The 26931-nt window shown below is 43.7% G+C and overlaps 1 gene segment (V, D, J or C); it reads right to left on the bottom strand.

The window, feature by feature from the left end:
* Positions 1-218: 218 nt before the first annotated feature.
* LOC121493205 overlaps positions 219-26931 on the bottom strand; it is a 439102-nt gene continuing 412389 nt past the window's right edge. The window contains 5 exon segments of the C gene segment in view: positions 219-766; positions 1465-1572; positions 2378-2422; positions 3961-4212; positions 10171-10220. Coding sequence covers positions 1466-1572; positions 2378-2422; positions 3961-4212; positions 10171-10220 — 454 coding nt within the window.

A 26931-nucleotide genomic window follows, 5' to 3' on the forward strand; every position in this document is an offset into this window, starting at 1 on the left:
CCTAAGCTTTTAAGTGGGTTTGCCTGGCCCCCAACTCAGCCTTCTAAGTGGAATTTTTTACCCGTTGTTCCAAGAAAAGGTTGACTTAAGCAGCTTGTTGAATTAGGCTCTCTGAATGACATCAGGACAAATGCCTTGGTTTCTTTCTGGCCAGCCAGTGATCAATAGCAAGTCGAAAACAACCCTGACCAAACCCAGTGAAACAGAAGCACGGTCTCTGCTCTTCCAAACTGCCTTTAATGAAGGGTAGCAGAATATACAGTGTGGCTCAGATAACAGCGTAGCAGGGCCTAGATAATAATTTCCCCCACATCTTGGGGGAAAAGGGGATACATATTTCATTATGAACACTATTAAAAAAAAAAAAACAAAACTCATCACAACATTCTTCAGGAGCTAGAGCCCAAGAGGACCCACTGGGGATCCCTCATCCCAGCGGACATAAGAGGCAGTCTCAGGGGAGGGGCTGGGAGTCTCCCCACAGCCAAGAGAGGCCGCAGCAGCTCCCTGCCTTTGCAGGGAGTGAGAAGCAGCAATGAGGGAACAAAGAGGGTGGAGACGGAGACAGTGTTTGGCAGCTCTACAGCATCTTGATCACAAATATCTGGTAGGATCCAGTTGGCGGTGTTGCCAGTGGGGCCAGAGAGGCAGAGGGAGCCTTCTCCTCCATGGAGGCAGAGAGTGCGCCTTTTTGCTTGAAGAGGTGGGAGAGGAACAGTGCATAGCCAGGAGCAGGGGAGTGCCAGGCTCTCACATCCTTGGTGACCTAGGATGAGGAAGAGCAGTGGTTAGGCTAGGTAGGTACTGAGGAGACAGACTAAGGACAGTTAGGGATGCAGATGGAGTTGTCTCTGTTTGTAGAGCTTTAGGAGCTCAACACTGGATTTCTTGTTGATGGTGGTGGAACGGGATGCGGTTGTCAGTGGGATGACCAGGGATACCGGGAGAGAAGCGTATGGAGATGCTAGCTGGGATTAGGGTATAATAGGAATATAATATCTTCTCATCATATTGAGTGCAGAGGATACAAGGAAAGGAATTGGGGGCCCCTCTAGGTTTTGCAGTGAAAGGGGTACAATAGAAGGCATGGGTATAAATGAGTCTGGGTCCTGAGTTTCTCTTATTTTTCCACTCATTAATGAGTGGCCTTTGCTGTTACTTGGCCTCAACGTCTTCCTTTCCAAAATGAGGATACTAACAGTTGTCCTTCATAATTCGTAGGGGATACATGGCTCAACTGAGGTGCCTGTTGTCACCTGAGGAGTGTACTGTGTCATAGCAATGTTCCAGGCCATTGTTATTAACGACAGGAACCCCTAACAGGAAAAAGTGGAAGAATTTGGTGGGCCCAGCTTTAGAACCTAAAAGCAAGACCCCAGGGGTTGGGAGAGGTTAGCTTTCTGACCTTGGGGATCCACCCTAAGACCCTCACAGCCTGCACTCCCACCTGAGATGCCTACTCACCTCAGCAGGACCACAGCCGCAGTGTCATGAACAGGTTAAATCCGATCACTTTCAGGAGGAGGATGCGCAGCCCAATCACTAGCAGGTTGTGGAAGTTTAGGTCCATATCTGCAAAACCAAGAGGTTATTGGCATGGGCCCCTGAAGTTTGCACCCATGGTTTTCCCAAAAGGTGGGTGGGGTTGGGTCTTAGCTCCTGGCCCACGTCTCTCCCTTTGAGCTGGGATGCACATGTCTTCATAAGCATATTCATTCCTCCAGGGCCAACCATGTTCCATTTCAAAAGGAAAAACCCAACTGCTTTCAGTCCTTATTTTATTTCTGTACCCCTCAGGAATGGGGATGGGCTAGTGCTCAGAACTCATTGTAATCCCTTGGGTCTGGGCCCCTGAGTGAGAAGCTGGTGTCTGGACCCCAAGAGGGATGATTCAATGAAAACAGCTCTGATGGAAGCAAGTGGGTCTGGGACAGGGGGCCGGGAGTGGTGAGGATCCTGAGAGACAAGACCAGTGCCTCCATGAATTCTGCTGCTTTTCTTGAAAGAAGACAGAACCCCAGCCAATATTACAGAGGGAACATGTCCTCAGGATGAGATGGTTAGTTCAGGGCTCTGCAAAAGCCAGTTGGAAATATCACAGCTGGGCTACCAAGAAACTCTCTTTGGTTCTCCCCACAGTGGAGCAGTGGAAAGGGATACAGAGCCCTAGGGGTGAGTCATGGGTCGAGTAAAACTAAAGACTCATCCTGAAGTAACTTAGAAGAGAAAAGAACTTTAGAGTGGTGAGAGGAGCCTGGAGATTCAAGAATGTTCTCATTCTTCCTAACTTTCAGATTCACATATTCCTGGCCCCCTCTCCTGTCTAGTCAGGGTGATTGTAAGTACATTTCGAAGCTGGGGTAGATCCCTCTCTTACCTGTTTCAAAGCTTTTCTCTATCAATTTGGCATCACAGGAATAGTCTAAAAGGAGAAACAGAAACAAACACAATTTTCTTAAAGTTGAGTGTGCTGACTCTCCTACCTCAGACTCCCTAGGATTTGGGCAGCTGAATCTCCACAGGCCTTCTGTGCTTTCTCATGGAGGGATCCGGAGGGAACTTGTCACATATGGGCACCTGCTGGGAGGGCCATTGGCCGTGGCAGGATCAACACCCTGGCTTCTGGGTAGCATTCCATCCACTTATGCAAAGTACATATTACATGACACTAGGCCACAAGGAAACCATTAGACACAGACCCTACCCTTGGGTAGGTTCCAGTCTGGAGTGTGAAAGAGGCAGTAAGACATACACAGTGGAAAGTGGCAAGTGTCATAAGGGGTATCGATGCTCCTATGTATCCCACAAAGTCTTCATTCCTGCACTCCACATTTGTTCCTTTGTTGTCACCATCTCAATAAATGGCACTGTCATTGACTTAGCTGCTTGAGCATAAAATCCAGCCACCTTCCTTGATCTCTTCTTTCCTTCTCATCCCTGCATGGTTCTACCTTTGTATTTGAAAGAGTGTTGGCCACTCAACTCCCCTGCTCTCCCTGTCCAGGCCTCCATCATTTGTCTGTGGCAATAGCTTCCTTTCTGCTTCTACTCTTGGCTCCTGTAATCCATTTTCCACTCAGCAGTCAGAGTACTCTTGTAAAAAAGTAAATTGGATGTCATTCTCCTACTTAAAACCAATGGATAGCTTTGCATTGTCCTTAGAGTAGTGGTGGCCCTCTAGTGACCTAGGAGGCCCTGTGATGTGGCCCTTTCCTACTTCCTCCATCTTATCTCCTGCTGCTCTTCCCCTTTCTCCCTGGGTGCCTCTGTCAGGCCTCCACAGGGTCCTCTCTCTGCCCTTGGCGTGGCTGGTCCTGTCTTATGCTTTAACACTCATCACATACAGCATTTTCCCAGAGAGCCCTTCCTGGACTCTTGGTCCCTATGTTGGCTGTTTCCTCAAATCCCAAGTGAAAATACATATTACAATCTGAGGTTCTTTAGATTTCCACTTGCTGATGGATAGTCTTCCCCAACTGAAATGGAGCTTCCTCAGGGCAGATCCCTCACCTGACTTATTTATTCCTCCACTCCAGCACTTGGCATGTTGTACATTGCACAGTCAGTGTTGGTTGAGTGAGTGAACAACTAGGTGAGGTTAGATCTTTGGCAGAGAGACCGAAACAAGGGGAAGTATCTTGGAGGAAGGCATCAGACTAGGGCCTGGAAGAGCAGCAAGGGTCAAGTAGCCTGAGCAGAGGCAGGGAGGCAGGAACTCAGGGCAGGTAAGAAGCCAGTGCCCTTCCCACCACCTTCTCCCCATCTGCTCTTTGCCTAGGATATCCTGCAACCTGCCAGGAGGGAGCTCACTGGTGCTCAGTAACAAAAGGGTAGGGGCTTTCCTGACAATGGATGAGGCTGAGACCACTGATCAGAGCAACTTTTAGATGCCATCCACCTGAGCTCCAGGAATAATGAGGCCCTCAGAACGGGGAGACCCAGCTTGATGGCTGTACTCACTTGAACTGGGGTAGAAGGGCTGCTGGAAGTTTTCCTTGCATTCAATATTAGTCTCGCTGTTCCAGGTCAGGGCGCCATTGCTCTTGGAATCCATAACCTTCATGTCCAGCACAGTACTGTTCAAGCTGATCACTGTGGCCCCCTCCGGTTTTTGGAAATCAGCTTGAGAATCAAAATCGGTGAACAGGCAGACAGTCCTACCAGATTTAGGGCTTCTCATCTGGTACACAGAGGGGTCAGGGTCCTGGACATCTGTGGGCCAAAAGAAGCCAAGTTAGGAGATGCTGATTTCCCTCCTTGCCCCAACCCAGGCCTGAGTCCAGATGCCAGCGGTGGGTAGGAGCAGGCCTCTGTGAGGCTGGCATGTTACATTCTCAGTCTTTAGATGGGAAAGAACATTCTAGAAACCAGTTGCTCTAAATGGACTGGGAGTCAGAGCCAGGCGCAAGCCACCAGTCCTGGCCAAGAGGCTAGGCTCTCAGTGAAGGCTTTCTGCCTGGCCCTGCCTGCCATTCAGGGAAACCAGAAATGCAGGGCTATTTAATGATACTGTTCATTCTTTTACTTCATAGGAACTTCCTCAAAAGCACAGTAGGCCTAGTAAGCAACAACCTTGCTTTGGCAGGACAAAGCAAGCTTAGAATAAAGGCCCAGCAAAGCAAACCATATGTCTTAGAATTTGGGGTGGCCTCCCCCAAATTTGGCTGGGTATTGACAGGAGTTGGAGGTTTGTTTTTATTTATTTAAAAAAGATTTTATTTATTCATGAGAGACACACAGAGAGAGGCAGAGATATAGGTAGAGGGAGAAGCAGGCTCCCCATGGGGAGTCCGATGCTGGACTCAATCCCAGGACCCTGGGATCACGACTTGAACCAAAGGCAGATGCTCAACCACTGAGCCACCCGGGTGTCCCTGAAGCTTTATTATTGGCTGGCATTAAGTTGGAAGATCAGTCACATCACCAGGAGATTTCTCACTGATAAAAGTTTTAGACAATAAATCAGAACACCTGCCTCCCAGTCCTGGCTTTACCATTCACTAGATACAAAGCCTTGAGCAAGTCACATCAGCTCCTTAAGGGTCGGGAATTTTATCTGTAAAATGGAGGTATTGCCTCCTCCATCTTCCTAACCAAGCTATTCTGAGACTCAAAGGGGGGAGTTTCTCTGTATAAAATTATATTTAACAAACTATAAAGTACTGAATAAATGTGAGTCATTGCCTCTCTTGATAATACCAGGGTATTGTCATGATAACATGCTGCTGAGTTAGATACAGTCAGTTTCTACTCTTCTCCCTCAAAAAGCAGGGGCTGCTGGAGGCGTTTCCTTAGTGCTGAGAATCATTCTTCAGTATTTCTGTAGGGTTTTGTGTTTTTAATGTAACTCTTATTGTTTATTCTTTCAGACCTCCTGCCTTTAGAAGAGGAAACAGAGGTTTGCTGGGAGGGTTAACACATTGGGGCCACCCAGAGAGTTTATAGCAGGGTTGAGACTCGAGTTTCCTGCCCCTGTGGTTCTCTGCTCCCACAGCTTCTCACCATGCATGCAAGGTTTCTCAGACCAGGGGTGTACCCCACTTGTGAGGCCAGCCAGGGTGGCCTTGGCAATGCAGACATCCAGCTGGACCTGAAACCAGAGAAATCAGCCTTTGGCATGGCCTTGGGTTGCTGAGTCAAGGCACCCCAAGGGTGTCAAGTCAAGGGATGGGTCCATGGTCACATGTGAGGGACATCCAAAGTTTTGGCCCTGAGGAATTCTGCTTGTTCTTCTCCAATGTCCCCATATCTGGGAGGTCTGACATCGCTGTGGGTTAGGGCCTTAAGACATAAATCTTTTACAGGGAGAAGAGAGACGAGAAGTCATTATGTGCCACCAACACACCCCAATGGATTTGTTAGTCCTCAGTGGGAGTCATGGGTGGGACTGGGAAGGAGGATGTAGGAGCGTATGGAGATGCTGAGAGAATGTAGCCTTGAGGAGAAGGTAGAGGGTAATGTGCCACCAATGCAGTTTTGGCTTAGAGGGGAAAAGAAATTGAGGTGGGGGCCAGATGTTGAACCTTGAGTCCTGGTTAAACACTTACTCAACTCCTAGAGCCAGTAAATGTCAGGCTGGAGAGGGTCTAGACCATGCTGTTCAATATGATAGTCTTTAGCTACATGTGGCTGTTTAAATTAAAACAAAGCACAATTAAATAAAATTTAATTAAAACTTCATTTTAAGAGCTTAATAGCTACCATATTGGACAGAGCAGGTTGATAGAACACTTCCATCATCCCAGAAAGTTCTACTGGACAGCATTGGTCTGGAAAGAGCTATGCCACAGAACATGAGATTTTGAGGCTGATTGTGGGCCTTAAAAACCATTTTTAAGTCTGTGGGAGTGGGAGGTGACTCCATCAGGGGCAGACCAATTTTTGCTCAACTTTGCTAGTGAGAGATCAAAATGAAATAGCGATCAATGAAGTCAGAAGACTTGAGGTGACTTTAGCTGCCCTCAAGTCTCGTTTTTACCAAGACTTAGTACCTTTTAGGCTTTCCTATCTGCCTTTTTGCTGTTGTTTCTCCCGTCCAGCTTACCTACCTCTGATTTCCTCTCTTACTTCCCTCCCTTCCCTGCCCTCTCCGTCCCCCCATTCTCTTTCTCAAGCTCATCTTCGAGATTATCTGATTGTGTCACTTTTTGTTTAGAATAATTCAGGGACTCCCTATTGCCCATAGGATAATGACCATATTTCCTGGCATGACATTCGGGTGCTGCCATGATCTGGAGAGCTTGAACTTTTTTCTCTCAAGTTCTTTATGTGCCCTATATGAGTAGAGCTGCACCAATCTCTTCATATTGGCATCCTGTAATGTAAGTTTCATGAATGGCAGAGGCCTATCTCTGGCTTACTGCCATATCCCTGGGTCTGCCATATAGTAGGAGCTCAAGAAACAATTGTTGGATAAATAAATGGATAAAAAAAAATGCAAAATTCTTGCTTATCAGAACTTTTTGGGAAAAAAAGCTGAGTACTGATACCTAAACTTGATTTTTTTTTTCTAGCCCCTTTTACTTCCACTCCCATGTACCTCTAGTGTAACCTTATCTTTTTGTCTGAAGACAAGAAATGAGTCACTTTTAATTTGGAGGTCTTTAGGGTCCATCTGCCAGAGCCCTGGAAGGAGAGGCATCCTGTTCTACCTTAGCAAAACATATCCTGCCACTGATGACATCTCAGAAGTTGGCCTTAGCAAGACTGGATCAATTCTTTTGATGCAGAAGTTCAGCTATTCTAGATCTTAACCTTACATTTTAATTCAAAATTGACCACAGAAGCACATGTCTGAATGCTTTAGTGCTTTGGGTGGATAGCGGCACAACAGTGATTGAAAGCTTCCTTACCACTAAATCTGTGCTTTGTCTTTAGTACTAGGAACCCAGAAGTGTGAATTATCAACCCTGACTCTGGGTCCCACTGAGCCTCTGGTGAGCATCAGGAGGCAGTGAACCTGGGCAGACTTACCAGGAGTTATGGAAACTCTGGTTCCTTTGCCAAATCTCAACTGAGAGGCAATACCTTCATATCACCCATAATGTCCCCATTACGGAAACCCTTGAATTTCTCTTCCTCTGAGGGATGGGGGTAACCTATCAGATCCCACTGAAGAAGGAGAGAGGAGGTCCCTAGGACATGAGGTATCCATGGAAGGACCTGTCCCCTCTCACTTCATATCTGTGTACATTTCTAAATTGGATCCCAGTTTCCTAGTTGCTGGTCTTGGCCCTAATTGTCTGTATTGTCTTGAAGGCTCTAGAATTCCCATTCTCTATTGTCTAAGAAGATATTTTATTTGCTTCTCTCTGCATCCTAATTTATTATCAGATGTGTTTACTTAGGCCAAAATGCACATGCCTTGTTCATGCCCAAGATCATGCTTCCTTTCTTGTTGTTCCTTATGCCTGAAAGTCCCCTTCTCTCCATCCTTTGCCCATACAGATCTTACCTACACTTCAGGCCCAGTGAATCCTTTCTACTGCATAAAACCTTATCTGTCTAGGCCAATTTCCAGCCATAGCCCTACCTCTGAATCCCTATTGTGCCTATTGATGTCATCAATTTGTCAATACTTAGTTTTCAAGTTGCTAAATTTATTTATTTATTTATTTTAATAATTAATTTATTTTTTATTGGTGTTCAATTTGCCAACATACAGAATAACACCCTGTGCTCATCCCGCCAAGTGCCCCCCTCAGTGCCCGCCACCCAGTCACCCCCACCCCCCACCCTCCTCCCCGACCACCACCCCTAGTTCGTTTCCCATAGTTAGGAGTCTTCCATGTTCTGTCTAAATTTATAATAGTTATGTCCCTTTGGCTAGTTTTTATCCAATTGGGGAACAGGTCAGTTATCTATCTTAGACTTCTTTGTAGTCAGCCTAACATTTAATAGAGTGATGGCTACATAGAAGGCATTAGAAAATATCCGTTGAATGATTAAAATTAAATTTTAATGTCTTTGACCTAGAGAAACACAGATTTTCAAAATTGATAGTGAGGACTTTTCCCTTCACAGAGGACTCTGTTAAGACAATTCGTTGTAACACACACAGTTACAGCCTCACTGTAAGATGGGTATCCCCAAGGAAAGGAATAGTGATGCTCACTGGCCCATGGGATTGCAAATGGTGCTACCTGGGATGACTCACCAGATATGACAGACAGATGGGTTCCTTTTCCAAATATGAGTTTGCCCAGTTCCACTGCAGGTGACACCATTACAGAAACTCACTCAATCTACCTCCTGCTTCAATAGGAAAGCACTGATCTTCCACAGGGAACAAGAAGATCATACTGTCTAGAGTTAGATCTTCTGCTCTTTTGTGTTGAGACTTTGGTTGTTCATCTCTTTTCCTCCTGTCCTATTCTGCTGTAGGACCCTGGGTTAGAGGCTGTGATTTCAATAAACCAAGAATTCAGCAGAGCAAAACCCCTGTTCAGGGCAGCAGTATCTTGGATCTTTTTGTGGAAGGTGCAGGACTACTTGCTTATCACCTGCCTCATGATTCCTAAAGTCTCAGTCTAAAGATGTTTCCCAAGCATTGTGTGCTAGATGGGACGATTTTCTGGGGAGGGGTGGAAAGAACCATTTAGGATTCTGCAGAAGAAAATATCTGGGTTCAACTCCACATTCTGGACAAAGTAGAATTAATTGTCATTGTTGACCCTTGCCCCACTTTACTTACTTGGCTGGACACTCAGTCTGGTCCCTGCTCCAAAGATTACATGCCCTGCTGTATCCCCACTGCAGCTGGGGCCTTTGTAATATCCTTCCTGACATTAATCTACTGGAACCCATCAGGCTCTGAAAGCACCATCCTAAAACTCTCCCTGGGTCTTTGTTTCTTAGATTTCCTATTTCCTAGGGAATCTGTTCCTCCTCCCCTTTATAATAATGTAAACCTTTTATAGCAAGGTCTTGATGAGGATGGGGAGAATAATAATAATAAAGCTACTGTTTACTAATTACTATCTGCTGGGCATTGTCTTTATTATTGTGATGTGGTTTTTGGCATTTTGCTGTTGAGGAAGCAGACACTTTATTAGTTAGAGAAGAGAAGGTAGAGCCAGAATTTTTCCCAGATCTGGCAGTCTCCCAAGTTTTCTATGAACCCCATACCATCCTGTCTCCATGCCTTGTTGTGTCACACCATATGATTGCCATTCAGATAGGGGTCAGGGTCACTTTTACCCTTGGAGAGGTTCAAAACTCTACTAAACTTCAGAGAGGAAGATTCTGGGAGCAGATGGCCCCATATCCTGTCATTGGCCAAAACACGGAATGTAGCTACCTGCGGCAATAAGAGAGAATATGGGTTTGCCATTAAATCATTCCTTTCCCCCAAGGGCACACTGCTAATTTCCTGAATGTTCAGATTATCTGGTGCTGATATTATCGTCTTTGCTTGAGAGCACTGAGTATCTGGAACTCTGTTTATGTTTTTGTAAATTATTCTGCTTAGGTTTTCATTTACTCAACTGGCTCTTGGCACTTCTGTCTTTAATATAAGAAATGGGAATGTTTTAAGTCACCAAGAGAGCTTGAAGGAAATGGAAAACAAGTGTTTAATATAAACAAAAGTTTACTGTAAATCATTGCCTGTTTTCTCATAGACAAGCTGACAGTTACTTTTGCCCCAGACACCTGCATGGTCATACTCACATGGGTGCACAACCAGCCTGGTCCCAGCTCCAAAGGTCAGCTGACTGTAGCTACCAGATGACACACAATAGCGGGGTGCTTTACAAGAACCCTAACCTGGGCAAGGTCAGCCTTCCTGGGGCAGCAATATCTGCTGTCCCTATAATACAGACTCCCTCAAATCACTCTTTCTCTGACACAATAGAAGAATTTGGCTCACCGAGCCCTGGTTCATGAGCTTTTGGTGTAGTAACTCCACAGACCTTTCCCTCATACAAAGCCAGCCTTGAGCTGGTCCAGCCTTCCTGGAGGGGTGGACTCCCTTTCTGGGTTCCACACTGAACGTAAAAGAGGACAATTGGAAGTGTTTGAAGGACAGCCAGGAATTAATTGGGAAATGAATTTTGAAAGGGAATTCAGAGCACTGGCAATAGATGGCAGACCTAGGGTAGGGTCAAATCATGGAATGGAAGCCCATGCAAGGCTCTTCTTTTAGAATGTGGTTCTGTTGTTCTTTGCGGGCAGAGAAAGAGAGAGGCTAAAATTGACTTTGGAATGTTCACATAAAATGTACAGGGAGGACTGCTTAACTCTGATGGTTGTGAGAATCAGGAGGGAGTTACATACAAGGCCCAAGAACCTTTTTCTCCAGAGGTTTCTAAGATTAGAGTGGACATCCATATGGGTAAAAAAAAATCTCCAAAGTCTGAGAGTGGTTTAGATAAGTACTTGTTGGTGAGAGTTTCATAGGACTCTAGTCCTAAATTTTTCTTCAAAAAAGATTCTAAGCCCAAATTAGTTTGGAAAATGCTGTATACTTTATACTGACGAGGCATATTAGCTAATTTTAAGGGCTCTGTGAGAAGCCCTGAAGTAAAGGAATCCAGAGCTTCTTAAACTTATTTGATCCATTAATCTTTTTTTCTTAAAATAATCATTAGGATCTGTGGAACACATGCAGGTTTATATATAAATATAAATATATTCCTTGGAAATCCCTTTTCTAGTTCCAAGCATTTAAAATTCCAATTTAACTTTAGCCAATTTTATTCCTTAAGTATTTTGTGTTCTGAATCTGTTCTCCTGCCTACTCCTGTGGACACAATTAGGGGTCTCATTGATTCTGATTATTTTTTTCTAATTATCACAGAACAGCTTCATTCTATTTGGGGAATTGCTGAACATGTAGTCAGCTGAAGAGTGAATTCTCCTGCTGCCATCAGAACAGCTCGAGGGCAGATAAGGATGCAATCAACATGCAGGAACCACATCACTTCAACACTTTGCAAGGTTTACCTTCTAGAAACAATGGCAACTTTAAAACCTTTCCCAAATGTGAATTTATTGGTCTTCCTTCCACCCACCTTCCTACACACCTTGGAGCTGGGTACTTAAAAGAAGATTTCCGTCCTAACAGAGAAAAGTTTACTTAGAACAAACAGAGAGAAGCTTCCTGGGTGGTCTCTCAAGTAGAGACATAGACTTCCTGTATTTATTAACAGTTTTCCTTTTTCCTGTTAAAACCCATCTGTGCTGCTTTCCTATCATAGGCATTATCTCTCTTACATGCGTCTGAACTCTAGTTCCTGAAAAATATGATGGGTTTCAGGCTTTCCAAGTGCAGACTGGGAGAAAAGACGCATGGGAGGGAAGAGGCTTTGCTAAAGTGCCCAGATGAACAGGTAAATATGGAGGAAGTTTTCCCCAGAGAGAAGGGCTTTCTCTCACCTGCACATATTTGGACAGATTCTGTAATCTCCTGTTTTGAAATCTTTGACAGCTCTCTCCGTTGGGGAATACTTGCTACTGCCTAAAGTAACATGTTCTGAATAGTTACTATCCCTCCACTCAGGCCTTCCTTGACTCCCCTAGCCAGGAGGCATTTTTTCAACCATCATGTTCAGTGACATTTCTGTGCCAGGCATAGGGCTGGGCTGTGGAGGTGTAAGGATGAAGAAGAGAGCTTATGGTGTAGTGCAGGATGCGTGTAAGCGCCAGGCGACTAAGATAGGAGGTTGGGCATGCCTTCCTCTCTGTTCCCATTGCAATTTGTATATATCTCCTCTACAACGTGGTGGCACTGTGCCAAATTGTTTATACGCATGTTTACTTGCTAGGAGATCCTGGATAGCAGAGACTCCGTCATCCATCCTTCCTTCCTTCCTTCATCCCTCCCTCCCTCCCTCCCCCCCTTCCTCCCTTCCTCCTTAATTCTCTCTCTCCCATCTAGCAAAGTGCTTAGAATGTAGTAGTTGCTTAGTAAATATCGAATAGACAAGACCTCTAAATATTTTAATTCATTTTTGATGCAGTCCTGCTCTCTATCTTTTATTAGGACTATTTCATTTCTCTTTTGAATTCTTTATGTTTCTATGTTCAAGTTTTTATTGTTTTTATTACATTATTTAGGCCTTAAGCTCTTCCTATAGCTCTCAATTAGATACAGAGTTTTGTGAGAGTGTGTCCAATGGCCAGCATCTTTGGAAAGTTTAATTTCCCACCTTTTATGAAAACTAGAGGATAACAAAAACATATTTTTTTGGCATAATCAGTCATAATTTCTTTTCTGATAAAGATCTTTCATCAAAAGAATCTAGAAACAGCAAGAGAGTCTGTCTCAATAATGATGAAAAGGCCAATCCCCATGGGCAATTTCTAGCATTAGAAAATGAACTGCTATTGAGCCAGTGGCTGGAAATTAAGATTTATAAACATTCAAGCCTCATGAAGAAACATGAGATATTGGCTCAGGAAGTGCAGATTCGTTATCTAAGAAAGCAGAGTAGGGACTCTCTGTGTCTTTGGCTAGAGTCTCAGGTCAGGCACTTACTTGGATGCACTTGGAGTCTTGTTCCACTCCCAAAAGTGAGTGCTCTGGCACCTGTGTCTACACTGTAGTATGATCCAGTACAAATACCTGCCCTCTGCTACACAGGGTGGCCACCCAGTCCCCTCACACGTTTACAGCATTCACTCTTGGGAACAGGGCTCTTAAACAGCCTGTTGCGAGGGTGCCTACATGGCTCAGTTGGTTGAGCATCTGACTGTTGATTTTGGGGCCATGGGATTGAGCCCTGCTGAGTGTGGAGTCTGCTTGGGATTCTCCCTCTCCCTCTGCCCCTCCCCCTAGTCCACTCTTTCTCTTTCTCTCTCCTCTTTCTTGAAATGAATAAATACATAGAATCTTAAAAAAACCCAGCTTGTTCCATGGTTTTGATGATATACTTTTTCTTTCCATGTCACTTCATGCCCAATAAACAGTCCTTCTAGGTTTCTACTTCCCTTCCTGCCATCCCTGCATCCTGCCAACCCAATCCAATGACTTTACTGATCTCTTCAGAGATGCTGAGTCCTGTGTCAAGGCTGCCATGCTCACCATGGCAAGATGGCTCAGGATGGGCAAACCAAAGACCAAACAGTGGCCTCTGAGGTCTGAGGTCTTCCTTCTCAGAGCATGGGAGGGATGGTGCTAGCAGTGTAGTGTCATAGATAACAAGAAGGCAAGAGTTAAACAGAAGTCAAATAAATCTGAGTTCCACTCTAACTCTGTCATCCCTAGCTGTGTGATCTTGGGCCCATTACTTATGGGAAGCCTCTATTTCCTTATCTGTAAAGTGGACATGATGCCAGCTACCTAACAGTAGGATGGAATTGAACATTGAATGAGAACTTTTGTGAAATACAGAGAGTAGTCACTGGTACATGTCAGGCATTCAGTAAATAGTAGCTAGTAATGTGATGCTTCAGGAATGCTTTACACTAGGGCAAGAGATGAGGCTTTTTGCAGCTTGAGGAGACCCCCCCAACACCCATGGGTGCCCTCACCCTGGCTGGTATGCTCTCACATAGGTTAGGTATTTCATGGATCCAACGGGATGTATGAGAGAATCTCAGCCATAGGATTGAGGGGCAGGGTAGACCTCTTAGCTGCCAAGGAGAAAGTTCTGCTTCAGAAACTGAACCAAGAGTGCATGTCTTTTCTCAAAATTTGAGAATTTGTCCTCTGAAAGGACAACACCTGTGCAACACCCTTGTTCAGCAGATCCTCAACCTTTCTATTAGACCCAACACCCTGATAAGTTACTCCCAGACAACAAAGGATTCTTAATGATGGGGCGGACACATCACAGACTCTCAATATTACGATATCTTTCCATAATAGATTCTTGTCTACAAAATTTCCCTTATTGTAATGATAATTTCTATAATACTCACATGGATGAACAACAAGCCTGGTCCCTGTTCCAAATGTAAGTCTGTAGTTTCCTCCTGATACACACAGGTAGGAAAGCCTTTGATAAAACCTGTCTTACATGACCACCTTCTACCAACTGCCCCAGTGGTGCTGGGGTAACAGTCCAGGGAAAAACCACTGGTGGAAGCTCTGAGAGTTGCAAGAACTCTCCCGCAGCCCCTGAACTGTGGTGTCGACGGGGGTTGGTTGATGGGAGCCAGTGTTGAGGGCTGGAGAATGCCTCACCCTTCCTTACCTAGGAGAACACCCGCACTCCTGTCAGCAGAGAAGCAGGGAGCAACTTCCCTATACCATCACCACCCTGCCTGCTTCACCAACACTAAGGGTCTGATACTGTTCTTCTTTTGTCAGATACAAGGGGCTTCCAGGATGGAGGGCCCAGGAGGTTTGATACTTTTTTGTGCTGAAGCTTGTCTACCTCCTTTTCCTGAAATGCTCCTGTTCTATCTTCCCCCTTCCTTAGCTCTTTAGAGCTACCTATTCATAGGCTTCTTCCTGCCTGAGGCCCAGGGGTTTGGTCCCTGTATTTCCCTGGTTCCAGGATAGACTCCAAGAAGAATCCAGGCCCTTCCAGTGATCAGTGCTTTTCTCCTTCCCTCTTGAGCACCTGGAAATATGCCAAAGCATCCAAAGCTCTTTGATTCCTTTTTGTTTGTTTGTATTTGACAGTAAGCTCTATGCCCAATGTGGGCATGACTCTCATATCCAGAGTTGCATGCCCTATTGACTGAACCAGCTAGGCACCCCTGATTCCTTTTTTCTAATGACCTTGACTCAGATGGGGTCTGGCTGGGACGCCTGGGTAGTTCAGCGTTTGAGCGTCTGCCTGTGACTCAGGGGGTGATCCTGGGTCCGGGGACTGAGTCCCACATCGGGCTCCCTGTGAGGAGCCTGCTTCTCTGCCTATGTCTCTGCCTCTCTCTCAATCTCATGAATAAATAAATAAATAAATCTTAAAAAAAAAAGAAAAAGATAGGGCCTGGCTTTTATGAAACATAGGACAGAGGAAAAAAATCACAAGGTGGGAGAATCAGAGACCATGCTCCCTACTTCAGAGGTGCAAAAGCTAAGCTCCCAGAAGGCATGGCGTGGGCAGATGTCCTGAGCCAAGATGGGAGCTTGGCCCTGGCTCCTGGCTGGCAAGTGCTGCCTGTCCTCAGCTTACCTCACTCTGGGCTTGAGGGCCACATTAGCAAAGAGTTGTGTGGCTCTGCTGAGCTCAGGGGTAGGTGTGAGGGGCTGGGGCCTTGCCACTGCCTTGCATTGCATGGCCCTGGACAGATGCTTGGGCCCTGGGCCTTTGGATTTCCCTACAATAAGAGCAAGATGTCCCCAAGGGCCCTTCCAACTCTCATGGGTTGTCTTACATGACCACCCTCTACCGATAAATTTTTGTTCAATTTGAAACCCAGCCTCAGAAAAGAGCAGGGCAGACTTTCACAGATGTTGGGAGTGTGGTCAGTGTAGATGCTGAGAGAAGCGGAGGGCAAAAGAAACAAGGGCAAGCAAAGGTTTGGGACAGTGACTGTCTAAGAAGCTTAGGTGTGGCATTGATGAGTGACATGCCCCCCTTCCCCCATGGACAAAAGTCTAGCACTTGGGGGTAGGAACAGTTGTTGAGGGTACCTGGAGGTGGGTCATTTGTATAGGAGGGTCCCAGCTCACTTACTTGGTATGACCATCACTTGGATCCCCTTCCCAAAAGTGAGTCTGTTGTTCCCACAGCCACGCTCTGGGTAAATGCATTACAAAAATATCCTGGTGTCATGTAGCCTCTCATGCAGGACACACACCCTTCACTGGAGCTCTAAAAGCTGGGGACCTGGAAAGGCTGATCCTCATGTTTTCCCTGTAATACCTGCTCTGAGTCTCCCTAATGGATTTGGCAGCACACACACCGCCCCCCCCCCCCCCCAACCCTATTGGTCTCCATTTTCCTAATCACAGCTATCAACAAACACAGCCTCTAGCTATTTCTTCTTTGGGAAAAACAGAGGCTTCACAAAAGTTTGTGAAAAAACCTACCTCCTACGGAGGCTGGCTGGCGTGGGTGTACTTCTAAAGATAACAGGCCAAGGCAGGGGGCGGGGGGGGGGGGGGGGGGGGCGGGGGGGTAGGGCAGGGGATATTTTCTCACCTTAGCTGCCAGGCATGAAAAGAAGGTACCAATTTTTGGGTTGGGGGACATATGCAAAAATGTATTTTTCACTTTGCCATTAAGAGTAGGAGAGCATGCCGTACTTGTTAAAAAACTCAGTCACCTCTTCCTCTCCCGGGCTGAGCAAGAGTCCTGGTGACTCATGCCTGACTGGTAACTCATTGCAGTTTCTTTTTTTTTTTTTTTTTTAATTTTTATTTATCTATGATAGTCATACACAGAGAGAGAGAGAGGCAGAGACATAGGCAGAGGGAGAAGCAGGCTCCATGCACCGGGAGCCCGACGTGGGATTCGATCCCAGGTCTCCAAGATCGCGCCCTGGGCCAAAGGCAGGCGCCAAACCGCTTCGCCACCCAGGGATCCCTCATTGCAGTTTCTATGCTCACTTCACTCAAGGATTCTGCAAAGGGGAACTTTTGTACTCAAGAATGTCAAACATTTCAGCAAATCTCAGACATAAATCCTTTTCCAGAAACACACAGGTGGAATCATGTTTGGTCTCTGCCAGGTAATATGGATTGACCCTTGTCACCACTGTCCTGACCCCAGCCAATGGGGCTTCATGCCAGGTCCCAGGTCTGGTACGTCACCACATACAGTACCGATCTTGGCCCATTCACATATACATTGTTATTAGACTTTTAATATATAAGTGTTGTTTGTCTGATAAGACTGGGGCCATAAGAGCAGGGGCCATATCTTATGCTTCGTCTTTTTCTCTCTTTCTTTTCTTGAAAACCAACTATGGTCCCTGGCTTATTGATGATACGCAGTAATCATTTAATGAGTTGAACTGATTTTTACTGTGCATAATTATTGGGACAAGGAGGCCAATTTTGGGAGAGGTTAAAAAGAAACTATACTTTGGGTAAATATGAGCTTCAAAATCTAAGTGCTTAGGCAGGAAAAAAAAAACCCAAGCATTTCTGAGACAGATAATAAGGAGGCAGTATAAACCCCCAAACATTGTGATGTTCATATTGACCCTCAGAGAGGGGGCAATTGAAAGAACAAGTAAGCTACTTGATTCCAAAGGAAACTCAAACATTTTTCTCTTGGTACCTAGACACTGATTCTCCTTAAAGGGTAAAAACAAAACAAAACAAAACAAAAAACAAACAAACAAAAAAACCCCCCAAAAAACACATGGCAGGATGTATATTCTGAGCTAGCAGCATTGTTATGATCAATAATAACAAAATAGGAGTGGTAATAATAATGATATTCCATTACAGACCATGCTGAATGCTACATATGAAAATGTAAACCCAATATTGGAGGTGAGTTTACACATTTCTGGAGATCTGACTTACTTGGGCTGATCAGAAGTCGGGTGCCACTTCCAAATGCAAGGTTCCGATAGCCTGTGTTCACACTCTGACATAACTCTATGCAAAATGGTTCCCTGTAACTAAGTCCTTGTCTGGCATTCCTATGTCCCACAAAGATTAGTTACTAAGCATGTTCCTGCATCTGTGTGCATGCACCAAAGTGGGAAGAGGCATATAATCTTACTACTTAAACTTCATTTGCCTAAGACCATTGGAAGATGACAAAAAATAAGACAGAATCCAATAGGAGATCTTGCTTTACATGCGGTAGGTTATATGAGAAGTGTCATGACAAAAATGTCATGAAAATTCGGGTTGAAAAAGTCATTCATATAATTACAGAATTTCATTTCTAGCCAAGACCGAGGGTACTTTTATCCATTCACACTTACTAAGTGTTCAGGACATGTTTCTTGCATTAATGATGCTTGTGGATAATAATGCAACACTGTCCTTGCCAACTTATCTTCTAACTTAGATAGACAAAACCATGCCCAGCCCCTCAAATAAATCAATGGAAACAGATGTCCCTCAACTGTAATCCAAATCAAGATATTTCATAGAACTTACTTGCTTTAACAAATAGTCTTGTTCCTGTCCCAAATTTGAAGCCCACATTATTTCCCACAGTGATTTGTGCTATGACAAAATGGGCCATTTCCTTCTCCTTCCATTTTTGTACCACAGCTTGGGGAGCAGGCCCAGGGTGCCTATGGGAAGGTGCTAATAATAAGGAACACTTTCTTTTTTTAAATATCCCTAGTAAAACCCATTTGTTTTTTTCCTGTGTTGAACATATATCACACCTCCTACCAGGTTGACCAAACACTAGTCACTATTCTATGAAATCCAGGGACCAGAATCCCCACAGTTTAGTCCCAGCCCTACTTCTCACTGACTTCATGATTCAACCAAACTTTCTGAGTATTAATGTCCTTTTTAGAAAAATAAAGAGGTCTGAATTAGAGTCTAAGCTCCCTTTCAGAGCTGAAGTTCTGTGATCCAGCAATGTCCAAGGTGCCCTTAATCTTGCATTTTCTATAACTTACACCTGTGCTGGGCACTTGCAGATCAGCTACACTGTCACTGGTCTACCTGGGGATAATACAAGATATTGTGAGGCAAAGGAAGAGTTAGGACAAGGGAATGGTCGCTGCCAGCTTCTCTGTCTTTATGGGGGTAAATGCTCCCAGGAGCCCTTGTACTTTTGTCTTTTCATGAAAAGGGGAAGAGAATCCTTTGGACATTTGGGGCATTCAAGTCAAGATCTCCCACCCAAAGCTCCATCTCTAAGTCCTGGCAATATTTAAGAATAGAAATGATAAATTCCATATTTTTCCTTACTCATGTGATTGGCATTGTCTCTTATTTCTAACTAAGGCCTGGTGCAGGATCTGTGACAGAGTGTAGTAGAAAGAGCAAAGCTTTGAGATTAGGCAGACAGACCCTGGTTGAATCTAAACTTTTCTACTCACTAACACTGGGTGGGATCTTGGGCGATTACTTTTCTGAGCCTCATGTTCTGTGTCTGTAAAATAGGGATATTGCCCTCTGCTCCATAGAGTTATTTGAGGATAAACAATGCCATATGTCACATACCTAGCATCACATCCACACATCCTAGGCACTGAGAAGGTAGTTACTATTTCTAGGTTAAGTTAGATTATTGATTAATAAGAGTATTTTTTTCAAGGTTGTAGAATTTGTTTACGAAATAACCATAAGAGTCAGCACCCTTGAGTCATATAAACTCTAGGGTGGTATAGGAGTGAGGTCCCAGAACCATGGATTTTGAATGCTTTGCACCACTCTACTCACACTGGAGGAGTCTAAGGCACACCGAGGAGCAATGACTTGCTCAATGTCACACCACCAGCTGGAGCCAAGTTGAGAACTTTGGCTGAAATCAGAAGCCCTGGGCTCTTTTCTCTGCACTTCACTGATTCTTTTTGAATAACATATAGTGTAAAGGAACACAGTCTCTGGAGTAAATTTGGTGTAGCTTATTTGGGGCATGGATAAAGTGACCTTGAATATCCTCCCCCGGCTCACCCTGCCCCAGTTTATCTCTGAATCAATGGAAGGAGAAAAGGTCCATTAGATCATGGCCATGCAATTTTCTGCTCTTCTAGCTTTTCCTCTCAATCAGGCTCCATTTAGCTCACTTCTAGTGCTAAAAACTCTGATATTAGAGCTTCTGCCAGCCTCATATCTCGGGGAGAATCTTAATGGTTTGCTAAATCCCACCCCAGAGAAAATATACTTGTATAGTCTTGGAATACTTTCACTAATGTATCTGGGTGCCATAATTCTGAATAAATCAGCACTGGATTATATTTCATCATAAATAAGGCACAAATGATGCATATGACATCTCCTTTTCACCCAATCACTGTCACCAGAAAACATTTTGTAGTCACCACTTACCCAGCTCCACCTTCAGCCAGGCACCTGTCCCAAAGGTGAGTTTGTTGTTTCTCACAGTCAGTTCCATAGTGTTTGATGCCTCACAATCAATTGTTACTTCACCTCTTCCTGATTTACCCTAATGAGTTGGAAAACACTCAAGATTTCATATAGCTATATAAGTTATTTATAGGAGGAAAAGTACCCCTCCTCATTCATAGGCTGCTGGTGCTGGGTGGGGGGATGGGGGTGGGGGCAGAGAGGTCATGCAGACCTGCTTCTCTGTTTACAGGAGAGAAAACTGAGGCCCAGAGGCCAGAGATCTGTCCTAAGTTCCACTGCTAGTTGTTGCAGAGACCAAACACGGGTCTATTTGATTCCTAATCTAGAGGTTTTCCCCTCTCCACCACATCCTGGATGTAATGTGTCAATTACTTTATTTCTTCTTCCTGTTGGCCTAGAAACTTGATTTCCTTGGGTGCCTGATTTCCATTAAACAAGCATTTATGAAGCACTTACTTTGTAAAAGGACCATATTAGATGCTTCCTGGGGTATAACAAGAGTCTCTGCTCTCAAGGATCTTTTAGTTTTAATAGGAAGATCTCAGTAATCAAAGATTTCCCATAGCTGTATCTGTCACAGATTGTCCAAGATTCTACAGCTCAATTTGGGGTATGGAGGCTAAGAGGAATGGGAGGGATGCCTGGGGAGAAACCATATCCAAGCTTCAAACAGGAAGCCAGGCTATTTCCAAAGATACTTTTTCATTTTGTCTTATGTCTAGGGTGTTAGTCTCTGCTCCTTTCTGACCTAGTGGATTGGTTCTACTGTTATTTCCAAATCTGCTGTCGCCTATTTTCATTTTTTGGACATATTTTAATTTTTAAATGTTCCCCATGAAGGCTCTATCTTAAATTCATAGATTTATAAAACAAGGAAGATGCACCATAAGGGTAAAACACATGTAAATACATGTAGAAGCCTTAAATAAGGGCAGAATGGGGTCAACATTTACCTGGAGAGACTAGAAGCATGGTGCCCTCTCCAAAGGTCAATCTTCTGTATCCTACCTCTGCACCAGAACAAACACCCATACAAAAATGGCCTATAGAGTTGGGCTTTGTAACCTCTGATCTAGAGAAGAGGAAGAAAACCATCATTTATGGAGAACCTATTATATGCCAAGCAGGTTAACAACCTACATATGTCACATTATCTCATTCAGGCCACAACTGTGCCATGGGCTTAAATATTATTATTCTTATTTTACAAATAAAGAACAGGTGATCTGAGGCTGAGCTGGTTGAACCAGCACTGCTACAAAAGACAGAAATAGCCCGGATGCATGAGATGTTTTAGCACAGGACAGGTAAATCTTAGAGGAGCTACAAGAGAAAAATCTTCTTTCTTGTCCCTTTTAGAGTGAGATTACAGCTGCATTGGGATTGATTCTCCTGCTAGAACCAGATGTCAGAACTTTAGTAACAGTGATCCCGAAAAACTCCAGCTCACCTTCTACAAAACAATCATTTCTTGAGACACAAAGACAGTTTATCCTCAGTCTTTCCATTATTGCTCTGATATGCTACTCACCAGGCCCGACCAGCAGTCGAGTCCCACTCCCAAAGATCCATCTTTGTGCCCTTCCCACAGTGTTTCTTAGTCAGCCAAAAACACTCACAAACCCACACACCCTTCTCATACCCCAGACCAAGAGATAGGACCCTTTCATCTACAAAGAGGGCTCCGTCCTCCCTTTCTTTTTATCTTTCACATAACAGGCCATTTGACTCAAATTTAGGCATTTATTATGCAACACTTAAAATGAAGTCTCTATCCATCACATATCTGGGCCCATCACTGTCAAACTCATGATTTTCAACTCTATTTATCCAACAGATAAATCTAGTCCTTCTATTGTCTCCATTACAGTTATCAATTTTTAGATTCCTGCTATAGTGTCTCTCCTAATTTTAACTTCAATCAATCTGAAACTTCATGGACTAGCATCCAGATCATTATGAATGACAGCTTCCTGTTCCCTCCAGTCATCTTGTTTTGTGGGCCAGCCTTGTTACTTACTCAAGTCCTGTTCTGCCCTCAGAGCCGGGTGTCCCTCTGATTAAAGGACACCCTGTCTGTTTCAGGTCTGGTAAGAAATACCACTTGTCTTCTCTTTAGTTCTTATCCTTTGCATACCTACTGTTTTCCACTGGCCTCAGGAGTAATATCTTGGCTTTCTCTTCTATTGAGAAAGAACTCAACTCAGATGCAACACTATTATCAGAATGTTAAAGGACAACCATGGTATCCTCTATCTTCCTATTTATTCTGAAAACAGCCAGAAAAGGCTCATCATATGCTCTGAATGTTACAATTGGAAAGGAGATGACATAAGGAAGGAGAAATGCTTGGGAATTTAGACTTACTTGGGGTGACTTGGAGCTGTGTTCCAGTTCCAAAGGTAAACTTTTCGTTACCCCCAGAATTCACTGTAATTCAGGCCTTTACAAAATCACTTCCTTTCTCCTGCCATTTACATTTGGGTAACATTTGAGTCACTGTACTTCAGTAGAAGAGAGAGTTGTTTTTACCAATGCCCATGGCTATAGATCACATGAAAATGGCGATTGTACCAAGAACTACATATGTATCCTACATATAATTCCTTGAACGAATTATGCTAGCTGAGCTAGCCTTTCCTTTTGTTCTGAAAACAAATAGTATATTATACATGTATAACTTTTAATATTTATAGAATACTTTCAAATGCATTATCTTATTTTAGTTATAAAATTACTTATGCGGTGATGTTAAATATTTTCATTGTACAGATGAAGAAAATGTGGCCTAGGTGTACTAATCAAACTAGGTGTAGAAGAATTGACTCGGCCAAACTTTCTGCCTTTTTCTTTAGTATCAACCCTCTGACTGGGCTGTTTCAGTCTGCTATTTTTGGTTCATCTATGTGACTATTTTTCTCCACAGCTAGATATTTCTATCCTCTGTGTCATTACTTTAACATTTCTTTCTACATAAGAATGCACTTAAGTCTGCATAAACCATTAATTTCTTGACACTTGGGCCCTACAAATACTGCAATACGTTCAATGGGCCTCAGTAGCCACATTAAGCTTCCAACTTTATTTTATTTTATTTTTTATCTTTTTTTTTTTTAAATTTATGATAGTCACACATACAGAGAGAGAGAGGCAGAGACACAGGCAGAGGGAGAAGCAGGCTCCATGCAGGGAGCCTGATGCAGGATTCGATCCCGGGTCTCCAGGATCGTGCCCTGGGCCAAAGGCAGGCGCTAAACCGCTGCGCCACCCAGGGATCCCAGCTTCCAACTTTAGTGACATATTGTCTACTTACTGGGTTTTACTGATAATCATGTCCCACTCCCAAAGATGAATGTGTTCTAAACCACACACTATGCTGCCTGACAATGCCTGAGCTACCTTGATAATAGATTAATGTGATTAGCATGCATCTACCCTCCCACATGAGAGTGTTGGCTGGGATTCCCTCTTCTTCTTCTTCTTCTTCTTCTTTTTTTTTTTTTATCACTGGAATAAAGACTAAGCCTTTATGTTAGGAAATAATGTCATGGAATTAAGTCTGTGAAAGCTTCTTTTCGGGCACAGTCTTAGTGATGTAGGGGAAAGCCTGAGAAGAGTCCAAGTGATAGTGTCTAGACAATTCTGACACTCATTTCCTTCAAAAAGATCTGCAAAATTTCACCAAGTAATATTGTTTTTTACCAGCCAAAGTTTATCAGCTCTGGATCCCCATTTGGAACTAACACCTGCACACAATCTTGTTTTACCAGTGGTTAGCAAATTGGTTCTATCCCTGTAGGTAATCTTCCTTTCTTTCATCATTTTAATGTATTTAAAAAGTATTGTGAGCATGGAGTAGAACGTGGCATATGGCTGGAGTATTGGGATGGGAACAGCATCCATTTTTCCTTGTTTTAATCACTAGACACCAATACTCATGGAGTTAAAGAATAAGGAGACATTTCGTCCCCTGTGTGATAGAAGGACTGCAGGATAAGCACAGGCATTAAAATCAGTAATAATCAGGTACTTACTGGGGCTCACTGATATTGTGGTTCCCTTCCCAAAAGTCAACGCATTTCCTGCTCCGTAGGCACAGTGAAATGGGGCCCTGCAAATACCTCGGGTACCTACTCACCCTACTTTATTCATCACTGTAAAAAATAGAATTTTGTATTTTGTCCTTACCCTCTGCAAGGAGCTCAGTGGGCCTTCAGTGTTTGGATATGCAATAACAAAGCTCCCTTACTTTGTGAGAAGGAGGCTAGATGGTGGTAGGTCCTCTATTCACTCAGTAACTAGTCACTGAACACCTCTGTATGTAAGGCACTGTACTAGGCACAGGGGACACAGTGGAGGGCAACTTGGACATCATTCCTGTCCACTACCTGTAGGTGCTCACAGTCCAGGGAGTGACACACATAAATCCATAGATAAAATAATGTCAAGTGATGGAAGTGCATTAATAAAATCAGGTGGGCAATGGGATAGAGAACAACCAGGCAGCAGCTGTGGCTTGTTAGACTGGCTGGGCAGGAAAAGTCTCTCTGGGGAGGTGACATCTGAAGTGAGATCTAGGCATGGAGGAATTTTAATCATCACCTCCACTGACAGATAAGCTTACTGACGGTTTGAAAGGTTAAAGCCTGGATCCAAATCACACAGCATCAACCATGGACATGGATGCTTAGATCATGCCTGCTCTCTGCTGAAATACTAGATCCAGTTCTACCACATAAATTCCTAGTTAGAAAAGATAAAGCAAGACACAGATTCTTCCAAAGTGGCTCTTGGATATTATCTGGGTAACTGGAAGCCAGCACTGATCTTCAAGGGCATCAGGGCTGTGAGAGGGTGCCAACAGGAAGAGAAGGCATTGGCATTTCAGAGTAGATTTTTTCTGATGGAGCTGGCCACTGACATGAAGAGATTCCCTTCATTTCAGTTAAAGAGAGAGAGAAAGAAGCTCTCTCCATTCTGCTTTCCTATTAAGTTGGCAAAGAATGCAAACTGTTACCTAGTAGAGTGAGCTCTTTCAGTTAGAATGGGAAGGGCTCAGAGAGTGCTCTGCTCCCCAATAAATCTGAATAAATTGAGGACATGTGGAAGTCCGCTGAGATTTCCAAAAATGTTTTACATGTCTCATTAATTAATCAAATTCAGAATACATAGTGATACTTACTAAGATCCACTTTTACCATGGTCCCCCTTCCGAACACCAGATTATTGGTGCTTGATACACCACAGTGATCTATGTCACCATAAAAACCAAAGGGTGCTTCATTCTCAAGTACAGTGATCTTCCTAGGGTTCTCTCACTTGGTTGAAACCCAACTCAAGGGGATCCCTAGGTGGCTCAGCGGTTTAGCGCCTGCCTTTGGCCCAGGGCACGATCCTGGAGTCCCGGGATCGAGTCCCACATCAGGCTCCCTGCATGGAGCCTGCTTCTCCCTCTGCCTGTGTCTCTGCCTCTCTCTCTCTCTATGTCTATCATAAATAAATAAATAAATCTAAAAAAAAAAAAAAAAAAAAGAAACCCAACTCAACACAAGCACATATTTAGGTAAACTCAAGAAAGGTCTTAAACTCTTTGGCATCTAGGAAACTTCAGAAACCATTTTCTACTACTCCAAACTCACACATTTGTCTCTTCAGTGATCTAAGGTTTTTGATATTTCCAGGAATAATTCTGCTAATTCCTATGTTCTATTTTCTCATAATTGGAAGAGTTCACCTAATAGGCCAATTCAACCCTTTCTTTGCCATAGCTGACGTCTGTTAAACTTGCTTACCCCTCAGGCTTACCCTTCAATGGAATTTTTCATAAAATCTAACTTCTTAAAAATTATGAAGCATTCAACCTCCCATACTTTTCAAAGGGATTTCACATATATCATCTTGTTTGGATCTCACAAAATCCTTTGAACTAGGCAGAGCTGGAATCATTATCTCATGTTATAGATGAACTAAGCCTTAAAGAGTTTGAGTGGTCTTCCCATGGCCACAAATTTGGCGAGTGGCTGAGCTGGATTCACATTGTCTTTTGGCTCCTATTTGAATGCCTTAATGATTTATTTCATCCACATTTATGTATTGATCACATCACCTTGCCTTTCAAATATCCCTTCTTTTCTTATTCCCTTCCCCATTGAAAAAGGGGAACATAAGCAACAAAAGCAATACTTCTCTCCCTATGACCCCTTGTCCCTGCAAAAAAGCCAAGCAAAGCTCCAGTTCAATTCTTTCTCAGAGCAATGTTTTTTTTAATCCTCATATGCTTTCCGTGAGCTGGGAGATAAGAGTTACCAATATTTCAGTTGCATTAATTGGGAAAAATGAGGGTCTGAGGAGATAAATCAGAATGCTGGTTATAGAAGTTGCAGCCTGATATAGACAGCAATATATTGAATCTTAGAAAACATGGGTCCTTGCCTGCTATTGTGTCCATGTTCAAATCACTTACCACTCTGAATAGAGAGAATCACACCTTTCCACTGTCCTTTGCCTCTTGAGACAATCAGATAAGAGATGTAAAGAAATAAGAAAAGTAACTTAATTGTTTTCCTTCT

This window comes from Vulpes lagopus, chromosome 6 (genome assembly GCF_018345385.1).
Source record: "Vulpes lagopus strain Blue_001 chromosome 6, ASM1834538v1, whole genome shotgun sequence".
In the NCBI taxonomy this organism is placed as follows: Eukaryota; Metazoa; Chordata; class Mammalia; order Carnivora; family Canidae; genus Vulpes; species Vulpes lagopus.